General features: G+C 29.7%; 2 protein-coding genes across 6 annotated transcripts; one reads left to right on the top strand and one right to left on the bottom strand.

Moving 5' to 3' along the window:
- Positions 1-1,177: 1,177 nt before the first annotated feature.
- LOC119689835 (cytochrome c-2) lies at positions 1,178-6,085 on the bottom strand. The gene is made up of 2 exons (XM_038104752.1): positions 6,005-6,085; positions 1,178-1,961 (listed from the first exon to the last, which is right to left on the bottom strand). The coding sequence occupies exon 2, from the start codon at positions 1,931-1,933 to the stop codon at positions 1,607-1,609; it is 327 nt and encodes a 108-aa protein (XP_037960680.1). The 5' UTR covers positions 1,934-1,961; positions 6,005-6,085; the 3' UTR covers positions 1,178-1,606.
- A 10,894-nt stretch (positions 6,086-16,979) lies between these two features.
- LOC119687440 lies at positions 16,980-24,562 on the top strand. Of its 5 annotated transcripts, none has more exons than XM_038101751.1 (2): positions 16,980-17,064; positions 23,421-24,562. In XM_038101751.1, exon 2 carries the CDS (start codon positions 23,471-23,473, stop codon positions 23,630-23,632), a length of 162 nt encoding a protein of 53 aa, XP_037957679.1. In that variant the 5' UTR covers positions 16,980-17,064; positions 23,421-23,470; the 3' UTR covers positions 23,633-24,562. The 5 variants fall into 5 exon arrangements, with proteins under 5 accessions (XP_037957679.1, XP_037957680.1, XP_037957683.1 ...); XM_038101752.1 differs by having other exon boundaries at positions 17,058-17,130; XM_038101755.1 differs by lacking the exon at positions 16,980-17,064 and adding an exon at positions 17,251-17,268.
- Positions 24,563-24,946: the final 384 nt, after the last annotated feature.

The raw sequence follows: 24,946 nt of genomic DNA on the forward strand, positions 1-24,946 counted from the left end.
GTTTTGCGTGGAGATTGGCGGTTTTAAAAAAAGTTGGAATGACTCGTGTTCCAACAAATCTGTTTATCAAGGAAATCGAGTAAAGTCTAGAAAGAAATGCTTTGTTAATCAAGAAATGCTTTGCTGTCTGGTAGTATGATATGATATACTTCTGGGAATTGATAAGCTAAGAATTTCACACATATGGTAAGTAATATTTGTATAAAAGTATAAATACAATGTTTCACGTTATCTAAAAAAAAGCGATGTATATTTATAACAATGGTATGATTTTTATTAATTTTTTTTTAAGTTTCATTACGTAAATCTCTGCAAGTAAATTTTTATGAACAATTTTTGGGTCGTGAACTTATTTACTAGTTACTACTTTCAGAAGATAAAAAAATTGTTGTATTGCAAGAAAAATGATATACACTCGAACCCAATTTGGGAACTTGGCTCGTATACTTAAAACCGATATTTAAAAAAAGTACAATATTTAGAGCAATATATAAAATAGTGAATCCTCATAAACCTCAATTGAATTTTGAATTTAAAAAATGAGTTTTTTATATTGTCGTCGTAGAGATATACTACTATATACTACTATATATATACTACTATACAGAGATATACTAGTATTTGTAAAAGATCAGTAAATAAAGTGCAGAATATTGGGAATGATAGGTGGTAACCAGGCGTTGGATGGTGATGTGAAACTAGTGTGTAATGAGGGCAAAGTATTGAATTTAATCTAAATTCAGATACAGAAATCTTTTATCAACTCTAAGGGACAGAATTATAAGTCAATTAGTATTAGGTTAGCTCTAAGTTGTGACATAATTAAGCATGTGAAAAAGATTCTACATTACACAATGTAGATCCTCAGTACACACATATATTAGTAAATATCAGTTTCAGACGCAACAAATAACTGTTTAGTACCCAGCTATACCCTGACCTGTCGACATTTTACTAGACCGTTATAGACTAGCGTACTTAAGTAAACCTATACCTTTTATATCTAAGTTGAGTAAGTTTCTAATGATATCCTAAGTGCATGTACGTTAATTTTGATTCAAAGTAGCTGAATGGTTCAATATCATTACTCATAATATCAATAAAATAGTGTATGGCAACATTGATTATAATAGAACCATTTTGCGATGATTTCGCAATGTAAAATCAAATTTCAATATTTTCGTTATAGTTTGTTTTTTATTTAATTTAAATTATAAACAATATTTTACTATTTAATGTTAAACTAAAATTGAGGCTATTTTGTTCTTAGCTTACTATAGCACGTTGAACCTTACAATTAATAGCAGTAGTAGTAGTAATAAATAGCCAGATAGATGGCCTGGCCCCGTCTACTATTTCAGCACCATTCTTCTGTGCCTCGTGCGGTTAGGTTATTCTTCTTATATGATTTTAATATTCTACCAAAAAGTTGATTCAATGAACACAATTGAATTTAATTTGTGACTTTTAAATAACATAACGAAATGAATTGTTGTTGTTGTTGTTTTTGTTTTATCTTGTTATAATATAATTTATATTGACATTATTATGTATATATTTATATATATATGAATTGATTTAAATAAATAAATTAATTTGTCATAATTTACTTAGTTGCTGATTTGAGGTAGGCAATAAGATCGCCACGTTCATTTGGCTTTTTAAGACCAGCAAAGATCATTTTTGTTCCTGGGATGTATTTCTTTGGGTTCTCCAAGTATTCAAATAGTGTATCGTCATTCCAGGTAATACCTTTTGCTTTATTAGCATCTGTATATGCGAAACCGGCTGCTTGACCAGTCTTACGACCGATTAAGCCATGTAAATTAGGGCCTACTTTGTGCTTGCCACCGGCTTCAACTGTGTGACATTGCGCACAACGTTGCACAAAGATTTTCTTGCCCTTTTCAACATCACCAGCTGGTACACCCATTTTTCGTAACTAACGACTACTACAGTCACTGTAAATATAAAAATATTTGAATAATTAATTTTAATTCAAAATAATTATTATTAATTTTTTCAAATTGATAAACGTTATCTTAATAATTTTATCTTTCAACACATAATCTATTAATTTCGAATTATATCGGATTAAAGTATACATAATTTAGATATAGTTTTTTGCAATACTTGAAAATGAACTACATGATAACTTAACTTCTTGACAAGACAGAAATTCTACGGCTGTTACACCATAATTGTAATATAATAATAAAAATAATATTTGTAATAGTTAAAAAAAGTGTTGTTGTTACTCAATATAAGTGTTCTTCTTTTAGAAGGTCATTGTGCAGTACTAAAAGATTTTACGGATTTTAGGAATATGAAATGTTATGGTTTTAGCTTTATGCTATTATTTTGGATTGATTTTTGCTAGCTTTCCTGAAATTAGGAGATATACCAGAATACAAAACTAAGTTAAATATATTAAGAATATTCATTACCATGACAGTATTCATCGTACTAAAATGTGAATCATATATAATCATATATATATCATATATATATGTGTTTTGAATTTAACGCTATAGCAGTTCGAATTATTATATCATAGTCGGACTGACTCATAATTTTTTTTAGCTTCCAGGAGCTGCTAGGTAAACGTCCCGAATATTTTCGTCTTTTCAAATGGCTTAATGCCTTTCACCCGTGCCAAGAGAGACTAAAAAATCAGACTTTTCGAATTTCCAAAAAACTACAGCAACAACATTTATTTTAATTCAGATGTCAACTGTTTTTACCAAAGAAGAGATAAACGCAGAATTACATGACGATTACGTGGCATAAGATTGGTTGTGAGAATGACCAGAGGTTAACAGAAAGATAGGGCCAATGTGATGGGAGTAATTGTAATTATTTGTGCTTATATGCAAGTTCCAGAACTCTTACAGAGTTTCTTCAAATTAATATATTGAATTTGAGTAATGATTTATAAAAATTGTATAGTTCTAAAATAAATCCTAAAATTGAGATTGCATCCAAAATTATATTATATCTTATGTTATATATGTTATACTAATAAACATCAATTCTAAGTTTGAGGATATATCAATGTCAAATAAATAAACTCCTATATAATTCAGATATTGAGAAGTATTTCCTAAAGATTTTTTAAATCCAAGCATAATTTTGAATTAAAAATACGCACAGAGTGCGACAAAAATGTAGGACCATTTTTTCTTTTTTGATTTTTCAATGGTTTTAAGTTAATTTGAGCTCATATTTTCAAGCTATTTTTCTTCTACACATCTGGTTCCTTTGGCAATAACGACTTAAAGTTCAAAAATAGAGATTTTAAAGAGTTAATAAAAAATTTGTATTTTAGTTAACTTGCTACTAATGAAAAAATAAACACTTTTCGAATGAAAAATATAAATTTTTTTATTAACCCTTTAAAAGCACAATTTTTAAAATATAAAACCTTTTTTTTTTTCAAAATTTTGAATGTCTCAAAGAAAAAGACACGGGTTGCAAATTTAAATTTAACGGCATGGGATGAAATCATCCTAACACCATTGATAAATCAAATAAAAAAAGTTAGTGTAGCCTAGTGTTATTTAACAATATCATAGTAGATGAAAGAAACGCGTAAATACTTTTTTAAAATGGAAATGTGATTATAAAAAAAAACAATATTTAACACAGCCATTGTTAATGGTATATACTGATCTAGAAATCTCTCATATTAAATTAAGAACTAAATAATGTTATTCAACGTAATTATTTTAAATGACAGCACCATTTCCATCGAGACGAGACGGCGGATGTCTTTAATGTTTAGTAAAGTAAGCCGGAAAAAAAATTAAATATTTTTATTCCTGCTTCTAAATTGTGAAATTATGTTATAAAATATATATATACGTAAATAATACATATTTATTCACTATTTTTTAAAAAAATAAATAATAGTATAAAAAATAAAAATAATAGTATAATCTTATATATTATGCAATTAAAAAGTCTTGTCTTATAACAATGTTTTGTGGGAGTTCACGGTTCAAATTTGACAGAGTTTGATTTTTGCAGTCTGAAACTTATAAACGAATAATTCAATCAATGAAAGCTTATGATGAAAATCGAGCGGTTTACGAAATACCTATTAAGCTATATAGTCAGTCAAAAATTCACTTAATTGAAATTTGAATTTCTCGATTTTAAATTTTCACAGTATAATACTTTTGATTAAAATTTTTTATTTTTATTTTAAAAAAAAAATTTTCTTAATAATTTTGTTTTTTACAGGCTAATTGGTCAATACTTAAATAATAAACTTTTTAAAAATTTTTTATTTGTTTTTTATTATATTATATAGTCAAAATATCGGTTTTATCTTTTAAAAACAAATAAAATTTTTTTAAAAAGTTTATTATTTAACTATTGGCCAATTTTTCTTTATACATTAAACATGTTTTTTATATTATATGTATTTTTTATATTATACATATATTTATAAAAAAAAAAATTTTTTTTATATTATATATATTTTATATATTATAAGTATTTTTTATATTATATTATATATTTTATATTATAACTTTTTTTAAGTATTAGAATAATATTGGAGGTATTTTTTTTACGTTTTTATTGAATGAATTTTACTACGATTTGAAAATATTCTATATATTCCATTCTGGGTAGTTAGAATTACGAAAAAAATGTTTATTAGCTATACTGAAGACGAATTTTTTTCTTTTCGATTATGTAAAAGTTTGAGATTACGCAAAATGCAATTTTTCAGTTAACTGCATTAAAACACAAGTCTTTCGATAAGATACAAGAAAGACTGATTTTTTTTTTTCTGTAAAATATGGCTAGGCAAGAATTCGTCAGAAGCGTTATGTAAGTATGGTTCGAGTCGTGAAATGATTAATTTAGAATTACTCAATACTCAAATATTCTAAGTCAACGGTTAGATTAGTTAATTACTTAATTATGTAATTAACATTAGACGAAGATTTTTATTAAGTTTTATTCCACGCGCAAGTTAGCATCTTTCTACCTGAGGCAATTTCTTTTGAAATTCATGCGAATTTTGTAATTTTCCAAAGCGGAAAAGAACAGGAATATGTCATCATGCTTCATACTCATTCTGATACACACACATATACACATACTCAACGCAGCGAGTAATAACAGCTGACACATATAGTTAGCAACAATAATGGCAAGTGAGCAATGGCTATGTACGACATACAAACGTGTGTTCAACGTATGCTCAGCTCAGGAGAGAACATTTTCAACTGTAATTTCTGTTTGGCTTAAATATGCACACGTGTTTGAATATGTATATGTCTGTGTGCGTGTGACAATGAAAAATTCATGTAAAATTCGTGGTTGAAGTGCGGGGGGAGTGTATGAACAAATTAACCCTGGTGCAAATAATAAAGTCATGTGGAAGAATATCGCCTATATTACATAATTAATATGTATACAAACACAAATTGCTAACACTAAAATTATCGCGACGCGACATTGAATTACTTTTTTCTGTAACCTTTGTAGTACGTAGAATTTCCTATTTTTTTTTTTTTTTTTTTTTTGCATGAAACACACATCAGTAACAGTTAACATACACCACGTGTGATGATCTTCGCAAACGGTGTGTTCACTGCTGACAATCACGTACAACAAAACGACAAATCGCTTAGGTAATGTTGTCATTTTTTGTTTGCATTTTTAATTTTTAAAATGTAATTTCCATTAATATTTTTTATTGTTTTTTTTTTTTAATTTTATAAATGTTCTTAACTTTATATGTGTGTCTGTCGCAGTAATATTAGCAGCACATTGAACATTATGTAATTGTTATAATTTTTTATGAAATTTTTAATGTTACATATATTTTACAAATTCGCCCTCTTCCTCACCGATTTCAGTTTCAGTTTAGTTTTGCAAATTACAAATCGTAAATAGAAGTTTGTTGAAAGACAAAAAAATTTTATACATAAAACTATAAAAATATTTACACTTTTAATCTCCACACTTTTCTCAAAATACTTACAATCCAAACGACAGACGTAAATCGACTAAATGGCAATCGCATTCATTTCTGGGGTAAACGTAACCCGTACGAAAATCGCACATTACATAAATGCTATACGTGAGTACGTGAGCTGGGTAGAGCGAGCAAGTGAGCGCGAGCAAACAACACCACAATGAGAGCAGGGATGTTAAATGCTAACATCTTCTGTTGTTTTATGGATTGGGTGGATTGCTTTTAATTTGTGAGCTTCACTTAAAAAGTTTGTTGTTTTTAAAAATATATGTTTTTATTTATTATTTGCGATTGTATGGAGTTTACTTTTTTTAATGTTTATGATTTTATTTATTTATTTTTGTGAATTAAATAAAAACTCATAACAACTTATTTTAATACTCCTCCTTGAAAAGGAAGCCCAATAAGCCTTGAAATGTTGTGTGTTGAATTTTATAAAGGATAAAACTATATAAAATATCTATAAATAAGTACAAAAAACTAACAAAGTGTTTTTAATTAATAGCTTAACTTGTAACTGCTTCAATTTGAATTGATTTAATTTTATTAAAATATTAAATAACAAATCATCATTATTATCATTCGTGACTATACAGTCCATGTAGGACCTAAGCCTGTTTCTCTGTTTTTGCTTTGTTTTCCAATTTCTTTCTTGGTCGCCCTCTTCTTCTGCAGGTTCCTACTTCGTTCACATAAATCTTAAGTGGTACTCTCATATCCGGCATTCTTATCACATATCCAACCCATCTTAGTCGCTGCTTTATTATAAATTTGTTGATTATATCACCTTCAGCTAGCCGTTCTAGCCCCGTTCCCATTTTCTTTCATGGGGCCAAAAATCTTTCTAAGTATTTTCCTTTCAAACACTGCTATCTTGCTTGCTTCAGTTTAAGTTAATATCCATGTCTCGCAGTCATATGTTATTACTGGGTGAATCAATGTTTTGTACATTTTTAGTTTTGTTTTCTGCGAAATATTATTACTTGTTATTAGTCGTTTTAATCCATAATAGGCTTTATTCCATGCTTGTACTCCATCTTTTATTGTAGTCATTAAATAAAAATAATCATTATAAATTATATACAGCGACCTATAATATACATATACGTTTTATGCTATATCTAAACGAAAAACAGCGTATATGCCTATGTAAGATGAATCTTCATTGTTTATTGACCATAAATTTTTGTAATAAAAAGCTTGATCCTTAATAAGCTGATATACATATATGTTACATATATATAAATTTATGAATAAAGGATCAACTATGAAATGTTATATGTAACAGTGACGTAGTTAGATGATGGCGGCGTTGTCAAACGTCGACCGCTGACAGCCTTGAGCCTTAAGGAGCTGCGTAAAATATTTTACAAATTAAATAAAAATTTGATAGTATTTAACCACGAAAAATAATTTTATCTAATCCTACATAATTGTATAAGTTTATGTATATAATTATAAAAAATCTGATATGATCATATATACATCTTACTACATGATTACAGGAGTAAATATGGTAGAATACAAAAAAGTACTATAATATATTAAAAATCGTTTCTTATTTTCATATTTAGTATTATAAAATATTATAAAAATTTGTGAACAGATTATTCATTTTAATGGTTTTAGAAATATGGAATATATTGTCTCGAAACTAATAATTTATTACCAGTCGCAAATGAGTTTGAATTATAGTTATCATATCAATAAGTGATTTTTAGATAAACTAAAAATTTAAAATTGGGGAATTCCCGAGTTCTTATTTATGACATTCCATTCAATACGCTACTTTTAATATTTGCAAAATAAAGAAATAGAAATAATTATTTGTATTGAATAAACACTGTTTTTTGGAAAAAAATACAACATCAGCTGCGTATTAGTTTGTGATTTGTTAGGTTTAAATGTGACCATTTAGCTACCGATATTGCTAAACACTAGATGAAAATTTGATGGGTGTTCCTAAAAACATCAAATTTTAAACATTTACAAGTTAGAGGAGATAGTTGATAGAAGATTATGAATGTTATGTTATTGAATTATTGGGACATTTGGGGGAATAAACTGTAAAAAAAAATATCACATTGCGAAAAAGAAAAATATTAGCAAGACTTTTAGCAAGACTATGTACAGTATCACTAGTCGTTGATTCCTTGGTGAATTGCATAAGTAACATTTCGAATTGCCTTTTAATAGATTATATTCGTCTGATTTCTTCATAGAAAAAATTTTGACCGAACAATTAATTAAGAAATGGATCGGAAGCAAGCGAACTCGCGGTATTTGAGAGAAGAATAATGGGAAAAATATTTGGATCAGTGTAAGAAAACGGAGAATATCGCATAAGAAGAACTTAATGTGGAGTGACAGTGATAAAAAATCTTGCTTCATCGTAGTACTTTGAAATTTAAATATGCTACACTAAGGTGAAAAGAAATCAGAACATATTCTATGCGACTGGCTAGACTGCGAAGACTCGACTACCTTGGAATCAGGAGCTTCATCTCAAATCAAATAGGTAAAATGAAGCCCACAGCAATTACGAGTCTAAAATAGTCTAAAATGGTTTTAGTTAGGCCTTTAGGCGTACAATAGATCTTTAAGGTCGGGGTGCATTCATAGCCTATTATTTAGTAATAATAATAAAGTGAAAAGAATGTGCTAGACTATCAGAATGCGTCATAGTTATATGAATGGCAACTGCCCATATTTTTATTTTAATGTTCAGAAACAATTTGTCATTATGTTCTCCTAATCACTAAGTTGTAAAAGAAAAGAATAGAGAGAGAAATAAAAGACCATATTTTTGTCGTACAAGAACTTTGATTTCACTTCAAAAACCAAACTCATTGTTCTCTGATATCAACTATAGCCTAATGAAGAAGTGATTTTTCAATTAATAAAATATTTATCTGAATCATTATGTTCAAATTAAGAAGATTAGTTTGACTGTGCATACGAGTATTAGATAAGAATCGATTGAACCAAGTTTAAGTACCGGATTTATCTAAATAAATTAAAAAATCAACTGCATCGAGTGAACATAATGGAAAATTTTATCATTTTATCGAATATTTTAATCACAGTCCACATTAAACAAATATTATCTATGTATATATGGTACATATGTATGCATATATTCCTATATTTTCTGTATACACAGGGAACTTGTGATGATGAGGCGGAGAGGACAGGATTTTTGATTATTTTTGTGCATTCGTTAGAGTGTGAAAATGAATTTGTGAATATTTATTCACTTCTAAATGTTGACTGTGTCAAGGCCACATTATAATTGTGAGAAAGTTTTTCTCCTCTACGAGAGAATATTTTCTATACGTATTTTTATTTTTGTGAAAAAATTTTCACACAGAATAATGAAATGTACTATCCCTACCCACGGCTTCATACATATCCAACTATTTTTAAATGAAAATTTCAAACGGATGCTTGCACTCTGAGTTGACTTTACGTAAGATACTATGATACGTAAGATACATAGGTTACGCGTAGAAGGTTACATATCCTCTATAGTTCATTGCACTTTCTTTTGAATTTCGTTCAAAGTAGGTCACAAAAATCTCTCTCCACTCTATTGTCCATGCGTAAAGGATAAATAGAAATTTTTAACAAAAAGAATTTTCTTCCAATATTTTTTTAAGTATTTCTTTGTGAACTTACATAAGAAATATTTTGCAATGCCGATTTCGATTTAATAGTTCAGTCTAAATAAATAAATTCTGTTTTGAATTAAATTTTAATATTCATTGAAACATATTTTATAATTCTAAGAACGAAATGAGCTTCATTGCAGTTACTATCGATAGGTTGTCTTCTTTATTTCCACATTATTATTATTTCCCTGATGAAGATAGAATATATTTCAATAATATCATCGATTTTCGTGACAGCATAGACCATGTTTGGATTTTTGGACAAGAATACTGTCCATGGAGTCATTTGACTGATTACCAATGCGACGAAAAATAGAATAAGTAACTGCGATTCACTGTAGCATGCGCCACCACTGACCATGCATTATATTCGAGTTCCTTCAATTGGAATCCACTACTGTTGGTTACTTTATTTCATTATTAACCCATTGTTCCCTTATGTTTCTAGAATATCTGCCCAAAAATGATTAAACAAATTAGAATACCGTCAGAACAGGAATTATTGTTCATAAACTATATTGTTAAACTATTGTTTACATACTTTATAGTACGTATATAGTCTTCTTTTTGGCGTACATAAATTATAATACAATGTTACAATTACATGCTCGATCATATATTAGACTGGCGGAATATAATAAAATACACTAAATAAAGTTTGTGATGCCTAGAGCATGTATAAAGAGAACACCCCAAGCAAGTGGTATAACAAGCAAATAAAAGAATACTAATTGGTGGGTAACAGATCAACAGATCAGAAGTAGGATGCGGGAAAGGAAGTTATAACGTAAGATCTAGTAAGCGACCGTATTGAATCGGTGTTAATAATTGTAGTGTCATTGCATTAGACTGGAAAGTGTCAAATACTTCGATTAAGAAAGCACTGAACCATCAGCACTAATGCTAAAAAAAGTGAAAATATCAGCCTCTCATAGCGTATTTAGTATCTGTTTTGTTAAACTATTTTTTTAAAATTTGTTGTTTTCTCAAATTTTAGACCTATCTATTGTTTCCAATGAATATTTGTTTATTACAGTGTTTTTGGTTTCAGTATCAATTTAACCACATATAGTCAGATCCCTTTGAATAGATTAGCGCAAAGGCAAGAGGTCAACAAAATTCAGATTATTTACCAGCGAACTTGTAAATTTTAAAGTTTAAATTAAAGTATTATTATAAAAATCAATCAAGAAGTGGACATATCTAATAATTTTTTTTCAAATGCCATGGAATCTCACGATGTTAATATTGGTTAAACTATATATAGCAAAGCACAGATGTTCTAATTGATTCATTATTATTTTTTAACATAGTTGATTGTTTCATAGTCTCAGGTGTAGTCTCAGGTAATTCAGATAAGAATATTTGAATAATTTTCAAATATAGTCACACTTTACATCCAATTTCACTTTGCAAAAGTGAAAACACTGTATGTCTATGTCAACAACCTCAATAATTCGAGCGGTTTTATTCGTTGTTGAGTCTAAAGAATATTATGAAGTTCAATAGTAATTTCATGGGACTCTCTTGTACTCCCGAATGATGTCTATTAGAATTGGATATGTGATCATTTCACTAAATTATAGATAATTAAAAACGGTGATTTTTTCATTCTGGAAGAGATACTGTACAACTATTGTTCTTTTCAATTCTCTGTAGAATTAAAATATTTACAGATAATATTAACCGAAAACTACGAATCTCTTCTCACTTCTATACAATTTAATTAAAAATTTTTTGAAATATTACAGCAACAAAATTTTTTTTTTAATTTTATGACAGTATGTCACAAGTTCAGCATACCTTTTCGAAGTCTTTTATGGGCAGCTTTAGGTTGCTGTTTCTTGTTCTTGCCTTATCGTAGCATTCTCCAATAAAAGGTTTAACATTTTCTAAAGCTTCTTTCTATATATGATCATATAATTAAATAATTTTGGATCATATAATTTTTTTATTGCAAGATCAGTAAAGCAACCATAATAGAATATTAATATACTGCATTAGCGACACAAGCGTATGTCTTCTTTCATTATTACAGACACAACTACTACTGCATTACCATAGACAATCTAACGATTAATTTTTTTTTTTTCAATTTATATTCTTTTAAATTGGGTTGTTCTGGATATATATTATATACTGAAAATTTAAGTAACTTGTTCTCTGCGAAGGATATCACTAATGGTAGGAAAAAGTGTAAATAGTCTTACAGTATAAATGTTGTCAGATGGTTACAGTATGAACTAATTACCTAGTAATTTCACCGTCTGTCCGTCCGACGAGACTGTCTTCAATTTTTCTACGATGAATTTAAGACGATAAGGCAGTATAAGGTAGTATAAAGATTTAATATTTTAAAAATTATCTGGTAATTTTGTGAGTTGATAAAATATAATTTAGGCACTAACATTTAACGCATAAATAAAGGAATCTCTAATTGTATTACTTAACATTTTTCCATTAATATATATCAGTTCATATCTAAATATGATCTGCGTGTTTGTAGTAGTTTTCAGAAAAACTTTACAGTCAGTAACGTTAAGTAGAAGTTTGAAAACCTTTAGATGTCTATAATGCTTTTCCAGTAAAGGGTGTGATTACAGATTTTACCTTGTGTGGGTAAAAGTACATGCAGGAAATATTTGTACTTACAGGTCAAAAACATTCAAACAATTTCTCTAAAAGCATTCGTTATAAACACAAATAGGCAATAGTGTCTACTATGCCACTATCGTACATTAGATATGTCACAGATTCTATGTTAAAACTATTTTCAATACAATTAATCAATACAAACATTTAATTAATGCGATAGTCTTTTAAGAAAACCTTACCTAAAATATGGTATTGATTGTATGAGTTTCAGGAAAAGTCTTTAATTGTGGAGATTATGTGGTCTCACAACACACTTTCTTTTTGATAATACATAATATTGATGGATTATTATTGATAACATCTTGATAATAATAATAACAAGTCTTGATAACATATCCAACTCAACTCTAGTTTAGGTTTCTAGTTATTTCGTTATGATAGTTACAGATAAGTTAGAATAAATCATTGACGCCTCGGCGTAATAATTCTAATATGATTCGGTTCTTGCCTGTTCTAGATGGTAGTTGATGTTCGAGTTCTTCTTTCGGTAGAAAAACTATCCAATGAGATCAAAGAAAACTCGCCAGCTTATTGCATTTCTAACTTTTCAAAACTTTTTATTCGATTATCTATTAAAGAATATAAATTGATATTTATATAGTTCTATCTATTTCAATAGTTCTATCTATTATTATGAGCGCAAGTTGTTAATATATCAAAAACTCCATCGAATGGGTTTTTTTTGACAAGTAGTATTAGTTACTTGGTTATCACTACTACTACTATTAATCAGAAAGTTTTATGAATGAGTGCCACTATATACCATCCGAACGTGGTGTTGGGTTTTCTGAGTGCACCAACTAGCAGAAACAAGAACAGATATGCTGAAAAAACACATTCTTGACGAACTTAGCAAAATAAAATTTTCGTTAGTGATTATTTTGAAGTGCACTGTTTATTCTAAGGGTTTATATAAGCTGAAGTATTACATCTCTCATTTAAAGGATAAGACAAAGGATATACTAACAGCTTTCCGGCTTTGAAGAAATTATTGATGTAGAAAAATTAAAATTGAAATTGATTACAAATGCTTTTTTAATATCATGCGGTAGCCCTATACTATTTATTTCTCGCCCCATTTTCATTTAATTTTTGAGTTAAAAACTTAATATATTTATACTTTAAGACGTGTGCGAGTTAGGCTAAGTTGATGCTAATCCAAATGGGAGATATTTTTTGATTCGTATCGACACATCACTACATTATCGGCACAACTTAGACTTTCCCTCATTTAGGACACGACCTTAGAACGCAACTTAGCGTAACTCGCACACGTCCTTAATATATTTTGAAAAAAAAAGTGTGACAAGTTTTATAGTTAAAATAGATCTATGTCAAATTAAATTGTTTCTACTTAAAATGACTTTGTTACCTATCACTTTTAAAATGATACTCAATGATACAGATACTTGCAGTTCATGTAAGGGTTTAAGACCCATATATTTTAGGCCTATCGTACAAATGCCGGAAAAGTTGTTTCCTAATTGGACTCTTATTAATTTGAAAAAGATTAGACAATTGCAATCATTTTAATTTATCTCTGGTTAAATGAGAGGATATTGTTATAGGGGCAGTATACTAGATATGAGATAGAGAAAAGTCTTCAACAACATTTAGAAGCACTTCATTTAAAAAGAAAACTCTTGATGCAAGCATAAAAGTTTTTTAATTTACATACTGTTAGGCTAAGATCTAATTAATGTGAAATCTATGTATCCGTAACGCCGAAAGATAAAGAAAATTAAAATATTAATGTAAGAGTAAAAATAATAACTAGAATTATGTTAGATACATCAATTTTAACCTGTAGAATAGTGGGAAAATTTCCCATTGACAGTTAAGTGGTATTTGTGTCAGTTGTTTTTCTCTTTTGAATAAGATTTAGAATATGCCTGGTGTAAGGTATGCCTGCCACAAGAAGGAACTAAAATCCAGTAGGCATTACCCGATACATTTTGGACTATAATTCGTAGTGAGTGAGTTTCATTTGCGGCACCTGATAGTAGATGTAATTCTGTTACCACGGGTCCAACTTAACTTGTGTCAAGGATTAATGTCCCGAACGAACGAACTGAAAGAAACCCAAATTTATTGAAATTATTCTAAGACGCTATAGTATCATCTCAGCAAAAGATTGCACCATTGCAAATGTATTATTGGAGCTCGAAGAAATTCATATAGTATCAATTTGGAAGGATATATAACACCTCTGCTCTTCTTTGGGTGCAACATCCGGTTGGAAAATGCATCTTTACATCGAATGAAAGTAAATTTAGGTTTTAACCGCAGCCATCACAATACTCCCATCAAGGGAGTATTTGATCAGGACTACCAAAGTTATTACTTGTAGATGCATAAACTTATATAGGTACTTAACATATAGAAGACAATTGGAGTTCGAAGACATTTAAGCTGCTTGAATATGTTAGAGCTGCTCATATATTTTAGAGTTGTTTGAATATGTTCGAGCTGTTGGAATATGTTCGAGCTGCTTAACTATGTTCGAGCTGCTGGAATATGTTAGAGTTGGTTAAATATGTTAGAGCTGCTTAATTATGGTGGAGCTGCTTGAATGTGTTCAATCTGCTTGAATATCTCAACTTATGCTCATTTCGAATATAATACTTACAGCTTATATTAGCTTGAATAATTTTCATAGTTCTAGTTAAAATCATTGAACCTGAAAGTGAGTCTTTCTGTGTTTGTGTCCATGCCCTTAACCTATGTTTACAGTTCTTAATCTATGCTTTAAAATTATCTTTTCAATGTGAAGTTCATAACTTGTCATAGAGCTGCGTTGTGCCTCTCTCTTAGTCGAAATGCTAGCCTCATTTTAAGCAATTAATTAAAAATAATCAACGTCCTTTTTTACGTTTTTTACGGACGTAGCAGTAGCAGAAAGTGTTGTTTACACTTGCGTATCCAAAGAAGGTTTTATAACGCACTCTGCTTGCTTACTCACTCTGCCTATTAATGTGGCTCCTGATTCAGCTTTCAACTTACGCACATCAATAGAAAATTGAATTACTTAGTAAACAAATGAAAGCAAACACTTGGAACCTTGCGATGGATTGAAGGGGGGAGAAAAAGTTTCTCTGCTAAGCGTTTTATAATATATTCGACACTGTTGCTACATTCAATTTTTATCACCTTTTAATGTGGGACATGAACGATTCTAGTTAATTTATTTGATTTTGATTAATTTTATTTGCTTTTATTTGTTTTTGTTTGATTTATTTTGTTTTTCTTTGTTGTGCCATGAGTTTTTTTTCGTTGTAATGTTGTTTGCTTATTTATCAACAAATCAATTTCGAAATGTGCTAAACTTCTGTATAACGAAAGCTTGCTAGCCTTTTTGCGTAGCCTCTTTTCAAGACGACAGGCGAAGCTTTCCAGTTCCTCTCAAAGCATTTTTGTTTTGTGTTTTTGTTGTGTTTTGTGAAAAAAGCATAAAGCAAGGACGCAATTAATGACAATGTAACAATTTTTAATAGTTAATGTGTGCACATAAGCCTTAGCGCACTCATATGACATAAGATTGTGGAGCAAGTGCGGCCAGAAGGCGGACCTGCAACTGAAATCGTTATGATATTGTAAAATATGAATAAATTTCTGCGTAAAATGTTTTTATGCTTTTTTTTCCAATTTAACATTGAAACGTAAATAGAAAGAGAACGTTGGAGACACATAGAGAGGAAGAGAGCCTCATTTTGTTGAATGAATGAAATTTAGATTAAAAACATAAAAGCATTCTTTTCATGCTGAAAGTAAGAGAGCGACAGTAGGCGAACAAACAGAAATGTAACTCACATATGCTGCAAGCATAAAAAGAATTCAAGCAATTCGTTTTAGTGCATTCAGCAAAACCGAACTTGACCCCTACACATTTTTAAGGCATATGCATTGTCACAAAATAATTCGATTCCTGGTACTTGCGGTCTCAAAAAATAATTTACGAATAATTAAATACAAGAATTATTTTCAAGGCCACTGATGATGGGTTTTTGGCAATATTCGAAACAGCTGTATGGTCAGCCAAAAATTCAATTAATTGAAATAATATAAAATGAATTTTTGTTCTTGTAGTTCACTACTGTTCGAAAAACTTCTTTACAAAATAATTTTATAAATAAAATAAAATTTCCCGTAATTGTCGTTCCCAAAAGCAGCGCCCACTTGGACCAAGAGATAATACGGCTATTTGCATATGACACATACATTTTGCACATTTTGGTATTGCAAAGGCATGATAAGGATTTTGAATCTTTATAAGTACCTGTAACATATAGGTACACTATTGAAACTAAAACATTTACAGATACGATTATAAGGAAAAAGACTACGCGTCGCGGTTTGACGTTGGATTTTGATGAAATCGGCTATTTTGAGTATCGGCTGTTTTAAAGTGTTATAAATTATTTCAATTGCAAATGAAACTTGCACTAAAAGTGAGTCTCGAACAAAAAAGTTACGCCAGATTTACCAATCGAAAATGACATTAGAAAAAATTGAATTTTAAAATGCATACTGAACTAATACAGTATATTACAGGGCGTAGAGTGCACGCACATACGTCCGTTTGCATTTACTGCGATGTACTCTGCTGCTGCTGCTGTCGCTGTTGTTGCTGTTGCTGAGCTCGCAGCAAAGAATCCAATGGGACTGTTGTTATTTGATCAGCTGTTGTGGACTCGAACGGTCGCTTTTTGTAGTGCTCGATACTCCAATTGTTGTTTTAAGGTAAAACGCATAATTTTTTAAATTCGACAAAGAAAATTTATCAGCAAAAAGAAACAAATTTTTTTTGTGAGTGATTTATTTAATATTTTATTAGTTGTTTATTTGTTGTTGTAATTTGAATTGTGCAGGAATAAAATTATATTAATTTAATAAAGTTAACAAAAATAACAAAAAAAGCTAGTGAATCGAAATCGAAACACAGCGGTAAGTCAAAATAATCAAAATAACAAGGAAGCAAGGATTTAAAGTTGAAACTTTGAAGTTGGAAAAGAAGTTACACAATGAATTCCTGAATCCATCTATCTTTCTAATAAATAAATAACGAAAAAGTGTTTTGTGTGGTAAAATTTCTGAAGCAATACATCCATCTTATCAATGAGATTGAGCAGTTCAACGAGAAGTCATTACGTTTTACGTGAGGTGCACATATTTCATCAATTGTTGTGCTCTTTGAAAATCCTGTAAACGTAATTACGTTTTGTGTTTTTTGAGTTTTGTCCTTGAATTCTCCCTTTGCAGTTCAAGCGTTTTACGTAACGTAACGCAACGCAACCTACCTACCGAGCCAAGCAGTTCAGTTCAGTTCAGTTCAGTTCACAACTCAAGCAGCAGTTAAGTAAAAGGAAAAAAAACAAATTTGTAAACAAACGTTAATGTTTACTATTCAATATTTTGGGGGGCGGACTTCATCACTTCATCACTTCATCGGCCTACTTTTCTTTCGTTCTATTTCAATGTGAAAATAAAAACTAATTCAAAGCTCGCTGCTGATGAAATGTGCTATTAAGAATTAAAGTGAAGAGTCTCTCAAACAATGTTTCAAACGATGTGACGCAATCACTTGATGACCTTCCATGCCTGATGACATACCACACACAATCGCACACAAGCAAAAGCTTACATTATTCCAAATAAACATAGCTTGAGTACGAACTTACATGTGCGCGTTGCGGGACGTGCGATGTGCGACTTGCGATGTGCGACATGCGATGTGTGATGTGCGGTTACCTGTGTCATTTGCTCAAGAAAATTCAAAATTCGTGAACTTTAATTCTCCAATTTTTATGAGATCATTTCCATGTGAATGCGAGTAATCAAATCAAATGAAAAATTTAACAACTAGTTTCGTTTTTATCTATAACTTTTTTCACCGAATGTCAACCAGTGCATCAAGACATAGTAGGTTGGAGTTATAACTGGAATTATTTGAAATTCACAGTTGGAGTAGTAAGAAATATTTTAAAAAGCCATAGTGCATTATGTACTATATATTTGACTATATCTGGCACTACCAGATGTCTGGCCAACATATCTGCATATAAGACCGTGAAATACCATGAAGTCTAAACAGCCTCCCAACTGGCTTACAACAATATTACTATAAGTCACATTAAAGATATGTTATATATTGCTTGGGGGTTGGGGAGTGAACATACAAGGTAAAGTGTCTGAATGCATTTAACATGGTAAATACCAGTGCGATACTTGTCACTGTTGTCTCCAAATTGACACACGGTCTTCACGTGGCCCCCTCTGGATAGCTACAATCATCCATGCGTAATGAAGTATATAGTATTCTTTGTCATCTTTTTCACAACATAACTATTCTAGTTATTCTTTTTTAGGAGAACTCAAGGTTCTGATGAAAGATGTTTAATTTGATTATTCTGTGTTATTAACCGTAGTCTGGTAATCGATTTACTAGTATATAAAAATATATAATATCTGAAAAGAAGAAAGAAGAACTATTCTTCTGACCATTAATCATTAAAGCGTTTTTTTAATTCTTCAATTACAAATTAAATAGTTAGTGACAGCTATGTATCTGAAATTGCACATGTTCACTATGTCCCGACTTCAACTAGCAAATAATGGTGCAACAGTTTCGATTTATCCAATATTATCCAATAGTATCATTGTCACACATAAGATACTGTTAATTGAGAAGACATGCGGACTGGTTAGGGTAAAGGACACTTTTAAACCACCACCGTCGAGGTGTGAGTTAGAGAAATATGAAAATGTCACTTAACTACTCTGTTGCACTAAAAGTAAAAGTATGTTTCAGAATGATTTATGTGTCTAGCGTCATGATTAGTTATTTAATATATGTACTTTGAATATATCGACGAAACTCAACTCAACTTAGGTGGAATGGTTTAATATTGATTGCTTATACTAACTATAAAATTAGTGTATTGTAGCATTCAGTTATTCTTTCCAAGAGTAATTAGGGGACTACATTGTGACCTATATATTTTCCATAGGAGTGTAGTAAGAAACTTTAAGTCAGCACTTATATTAAATTCAAAGTTTAATTGATTTTCTATTGATTTCAATCATCAGAGTTTCAATTAATTTCTTACAGTCACAAAACGAGGGCTATTTTCTTAATGTTATCTAATTTTTTATGCAACGTAAATGGGTCAAGTACATAAAATTTTTTTGATAATTTTCAATTTTCACATGTTCGTTTGTTGAATGAAATACCCTCAATAAAATAGCACTGTGCTCACTGTAAAATAATTATTATGAGCAAGTAAAAATATCAAGCGAATTCCTATCAGACGGAAAGACGTTCTGAAATTCTAGAATAGACTTCATTAATTTATTTACAGCGAGCACATTAAACACTTTCCGCTTCAACTTTCATATAAATCATATAATTATAAAATACTTAGTATCCAGTTTAAGAATACTAGAGATAGTCTATCAATCAAAGGGAAACTAAGTAATTTAAAGCAAAGTTGATGAAAATGTTGTATAGAAGCGTAAATTATAAATATATTTATTTCCATATAAAAAAATTAAACACATCAATGGTCTGAGATATAGCTTTTCCGAATAAATAACATTTTGCATATCAACATAATCTTTTTAACGCGTTCAATACACCTTAAAAACTTTAATGATTTGCCGAGGTTCTCAAAAATGACATTATTTGCTTTGAAATTCTCATACTCACATCATCATCTAATATAATCTTTACGTTTTTTAATTCCTTTTTTTACAGCTGCATTTCCAGCCATCAGAACTGTAGTTAATGTTATATTAACAGCTTATTTATATCTGATAAATAAGAGCAATACTAGAAAGTTTTCATTGCTCTACTAGAAATATTGACACTCCAATAGGAATATGTATGATGTACTAAAAATATTATCGTTATTTTTTGATAATATTACTAATGGTTTTGTCGTCAGCCAAAAATCGTCTTCTTTGTAATGAAAGTCTTGAATTTTGCCCCTTGAAAGATTGCCTCTACTGCAATTATTCTAAATAAATAGTTTTATTTTTTTATAGTTACAAGAGCATTTCAATCTACCTTCATTGTTATTGGATGATCGATGTTGATGTCACTGAAAACTGTCATAATATTTATTATCAAATTGACAAAAATACAAAAGATACTCTTCAATATCATTAGAACTCCGATGTAAAAATAATTAGCACAATTCTTCACAGTGTATCAGATGTGAAATAATGGGAGAATTAATCAACAGTTCTCTTTAACTTACATTTGTACTTTGCTATGAAAGACTTCAAAGTTTCGTGCAACTAATATTAATCCTTTCAAGCGTACTAACTTGAAAAATTTTCTACCTTAGCTAAAAATGTTGAGGTCATATTTATGTTTAGAAAAAATATATGATGTTATCCTGAAACATCAACCTATAAGCACGTGTTTAAAAACGGCAGACGAACGTGCGCCGTACAGTCAATCTGGACTGTATATCAGTAGCAACAAAAAATTGAGGATATCTACGTAAGGATATCTACTGACTCAAGAGATATGAGATCGATTAATTGGAGAAGTAACAAGGAGAATAGAAAAATAGTGAAGAAAACAGTAAAGAAAATCAAAACACATCCCAAATTGAAGAGCTTGAAGAACATGAATATATATAGATGTATAGATTATTGATACTCTCTTAAACTACGTATATAGACATTTGTTGTAATAGATTATACAATACAGTTCACACATTATATGGTAGTTTTCATAGTGAGAAAATCTTTAAATTATTAATTTGATTACAGATTACAGATTACATATAAATTCTTTAATCAATTTGTAGGCGTTTTTGGGTTCAGTACGGAATATATTGCCGAAAGAAAATCCATTTGCTTTGACAGTTTCTTCACAATAATACAGCCTACGGCATTTGGTTTTTTTTTTTTTTTGTGGATAAAAGTTAATATAATTTTCTTTAATATTATAAAATAATGCTATTTCGTTTCATTTTGAAACTTTAAATATCGTAAAATCTATTTTGTTGGTATTTGCTTTTGCTTTTTTTTATGGGACCACAAATCATTTTCATAAAATGAAATACGCTCATCACATGAACCGCTCGGGTATTCTTTCTTATGAAAACTTAAAAATTTTTATTATATGCACATTCTATTTTTATTGCATATTTCGAAAAAGAGCAGCACCAGTTTCAATAGCAACTAAATAATCTTATTACCGCGTTTTTACATACAAAGGCCGAATATGTCAACGCCAGATACGAGTACGTACACAAGTCCGCATGTACACACGCTTTATACGCCTCATACGACTCATACGCCTCACATACCTTACTTCTCGTCTGATTATGTTGTTTGAGTAACCTAAAAAGGCAGCAAACCACGAACTCGTAAGAAGACACTTGCCAACAGATGGAATAGAATGGAAAGTGTTGTCCAGATTAAACACTGAAACTGAAAATAGTTTGACAGCAGATATGAGGCAATGAAAGGAAAATATTAGCATTCCAGAGAAAAACATTTATCAGACCGTAGTATGACAAGTTGTGAAATACATACTTCCCTCCCAACTCAAGTGTGCAATTGCACGTGTGCTGTATCTTATATTGCACTTCGAAATTAGTACTGCAGTTGATAGATTGAGCGAATCGTAAAATGAACCATTCACCTGGGCGAAAGCAGTAATTACGTAGCGTAGTAATTACTTTTAGCAACCTGCATGGATGATGAACTGTCAGGCAATGACAATCGTTATAATTGATATGTTTTGCATAGATTACGGTTTTTAGCAATAGCTGCAGCCTTCTTTCCTTTCATGCATACTACTTTAATTTCTTTAACTTTTGGATAGCTTTAAATAGGGCTCTTATACGCTCTTATACTTATTTCATACTTCAGCTTTTACGTACATATCGAGTTACAAATGCGTGAACAGGTGAGAAAGCCACTTTAGAAAGAAAAATGTTTTTTATAACGTATAAAGAACAGTTTAGAAATCATTTAGTGAATAGGTAGCCTAATACCGCACAAAACTTAAAAATTTAAATGCAAATACGGAACTAAACCTACTAAAAAAATTAGCTGCTCAAATCAGCTGGTGAAGTGGCAGGCCCCATATACCTCAATTAGAGATTTTTCGCCGTTCGCAAGGACTTCTAGTATAGAAGAGTATAGTTTAAATCTATTCTGTTGAATTTAGATAATTTAATAGGTCTTTCGTCTTTATTGATGAACAAAAAAACTGTCAAAGAACTATCTTCCTAAAAATCTATTTTTTCTGGACTTCAAAGTCGGGCATTCACAGAGAAAGTGTTTTATGGTTTCTCTACCCAACAGGTTTATTGGTTGATTACTCAAAACAATATAGTCGACTTTATGCGTGATATGAATTAGATGCCTAGTACAACGTACAGTAAAGTCGATGTAATATCACTTTCAAATTCATTTGCTGTATTATACAAAATCGTAATTATTTTAGAAAAATCCTACCTCCCACTTTTTTTTCTCACCCCAATCGTATTGAATTAGTAGTTGACCTATTGCGATAGATACTCATTTGAAGTTTGGAAATCTAGACAAAGTGTTGCTGCTGTTAAATTAATCTAGTTTAAGGAATATTTTCTTTTATTTCCTGAAGTGCTTTCTATTTAAAATAATCAGGCAAATGAAAAGCAAGTGATTACGTATTCATATATACAATATCTGGTGGCACTGACTACAACTTGCTAACTGCTGAAGTAGTTTATAAATATTTTTGATCAAGTTAATAAAGCAAATTTTGTTTAATTTAAAAATATTTAACAGTCAAAATATTTAAAAAAAAAAAAATTAGAATTTTTGGAATTCTTACGTTAACGATACAAGAACCTCACTGAACTCTTACGAACGGAACGGTTGTCCTAACTATCAAAAATAGAGCGTCACTAAAATTTAAAAATTGTATCATCACAACGAAAAATATATCTTTCTAATTTATATATTTTTTCTGAAAAGCCGATAACACATGTATTTTTATATAAGTATATATCTAAATAAATCACACTTCAATATCCGTCAGTTAATTAATATCCAATTTTATTCTTTTTCAATCTACTTTTTTTTAGATAACAATAATTATTAAGCCTCACGGTTAAAGATAATCTTATAGGAAAACATGAAGATGGGTTCTCCAGCTATTAAACAACACAAACGTTCCAGCAAATCCTCAAATATCAGCATGTCGACTTCGGAGGTAAATGAGAATTTTGTCGAATCGAAATTCTTTAGCTGGATGCGACTATTTCGATTTGCTTCCCTGCTTTGCCGTGCCGAATAATAGGCGTAACGCATATACAAAACTATGGTCCTCTATTGGGTTATACTGTAAGTGACTGGGGAGTATAAAAACAAGTGTTTGTTAAAAAGAAACAGTACACTAACTCAGACCATGGCAAAATTTCTAAAAGAATTTCAGAAATTTATTTAAGAACTTTAAGTGCAAAATTTATTTTACATTGTTTTAACTTTTTATGCTTCAAATAAGCAATTTTTTAAAAATTATATATAATTTTGCCTGATCGAATTTGAAATAGTCAATTTTGTGTGAAAGCAACAAATATCAATGCATTTCGCATAACTTAATTATTAATTAAATATTTAAATTAAATGCAAGTTTTTTTTAATTCTAAGATTATGTATTACGCACCACCGGTTCAAGAATATGATATATGAAAGGTATGTTGCCATACCAATTCCACTCGTATATACATAGAATTTAGTCATGCCTATCTGTTAGCAAACCAACTTTTTGTGATATTATTATCAATACCGTATCTAATAGCGACACGTCATATCTTGCCCGATTTTTGATTTAATAGTTTAATTAGCGACAATTTTGAATCCTTCCTTCAACGGAAAACATATTCCGGTCTTCGAGATCAAAAGAGCAGTACTTGTGTGGTGATACTTTTTTGTTGTTATTATTTTAGCTTGCATTATTAATCTTAACATAGTTATAAAACCTTCATAAAAATTTAATCTTATTAATAAAAAAATTTCTTATAGAATCGTTACTATTAAAAGTTATTTCAAAGATAAATACGAATACAAATACAAATACAAATACAAATATTGTTAAAATATGAAAGCATGGTCTCATTCTAGAATGCGTAGACAAGATCAGTTTATTTACTATTCCAAGTAGCTATAATCTACAATAAAAGTTAAGGAGTCGTGTATATTTATGCGATTTTATATATTATATATACAAGACATAGACAAGTACATAGTACATAGATTATCCTGTTTACATAAACAATAGATACAATAACCTAAAATTATGCATTTAGAGCTAAAAATGTTGCCAATTTTGTCGATTTTACAATAAGCGAACAAAATATTACTAAAGAAATATCGATTTTTTTAATTAAAGTTGCATGTTTTATTGAATTCAATTTACGAGTAATGCATAATTACAAACATCGTTTAATTACTAATTAGAGTCCTTAAATATAAATTAAACAATAAAGAAAATTGTAATCTAGACATTTATAATTATTTAAATAATGTCAAATAATTAAAATGTTAAACGTTTAATAAAATATAGAAATAGCAATAAAACAAACTATTGTTAACTAAACTTATACAAATT

Source organism: Teleopsis dalmanni, chromosome X, assembly GCF_002237135.1.
Source record: "Teleopsis dalmanni isolate 2A chromosome X, ASM223713v2, whole genome shotgun sequence".
NCBI lineage: Eukaryota > Metazoa > Arthropoda > Insecta > Diptera > Diopsidae > Teleopsis > Teleopsis dalmanni.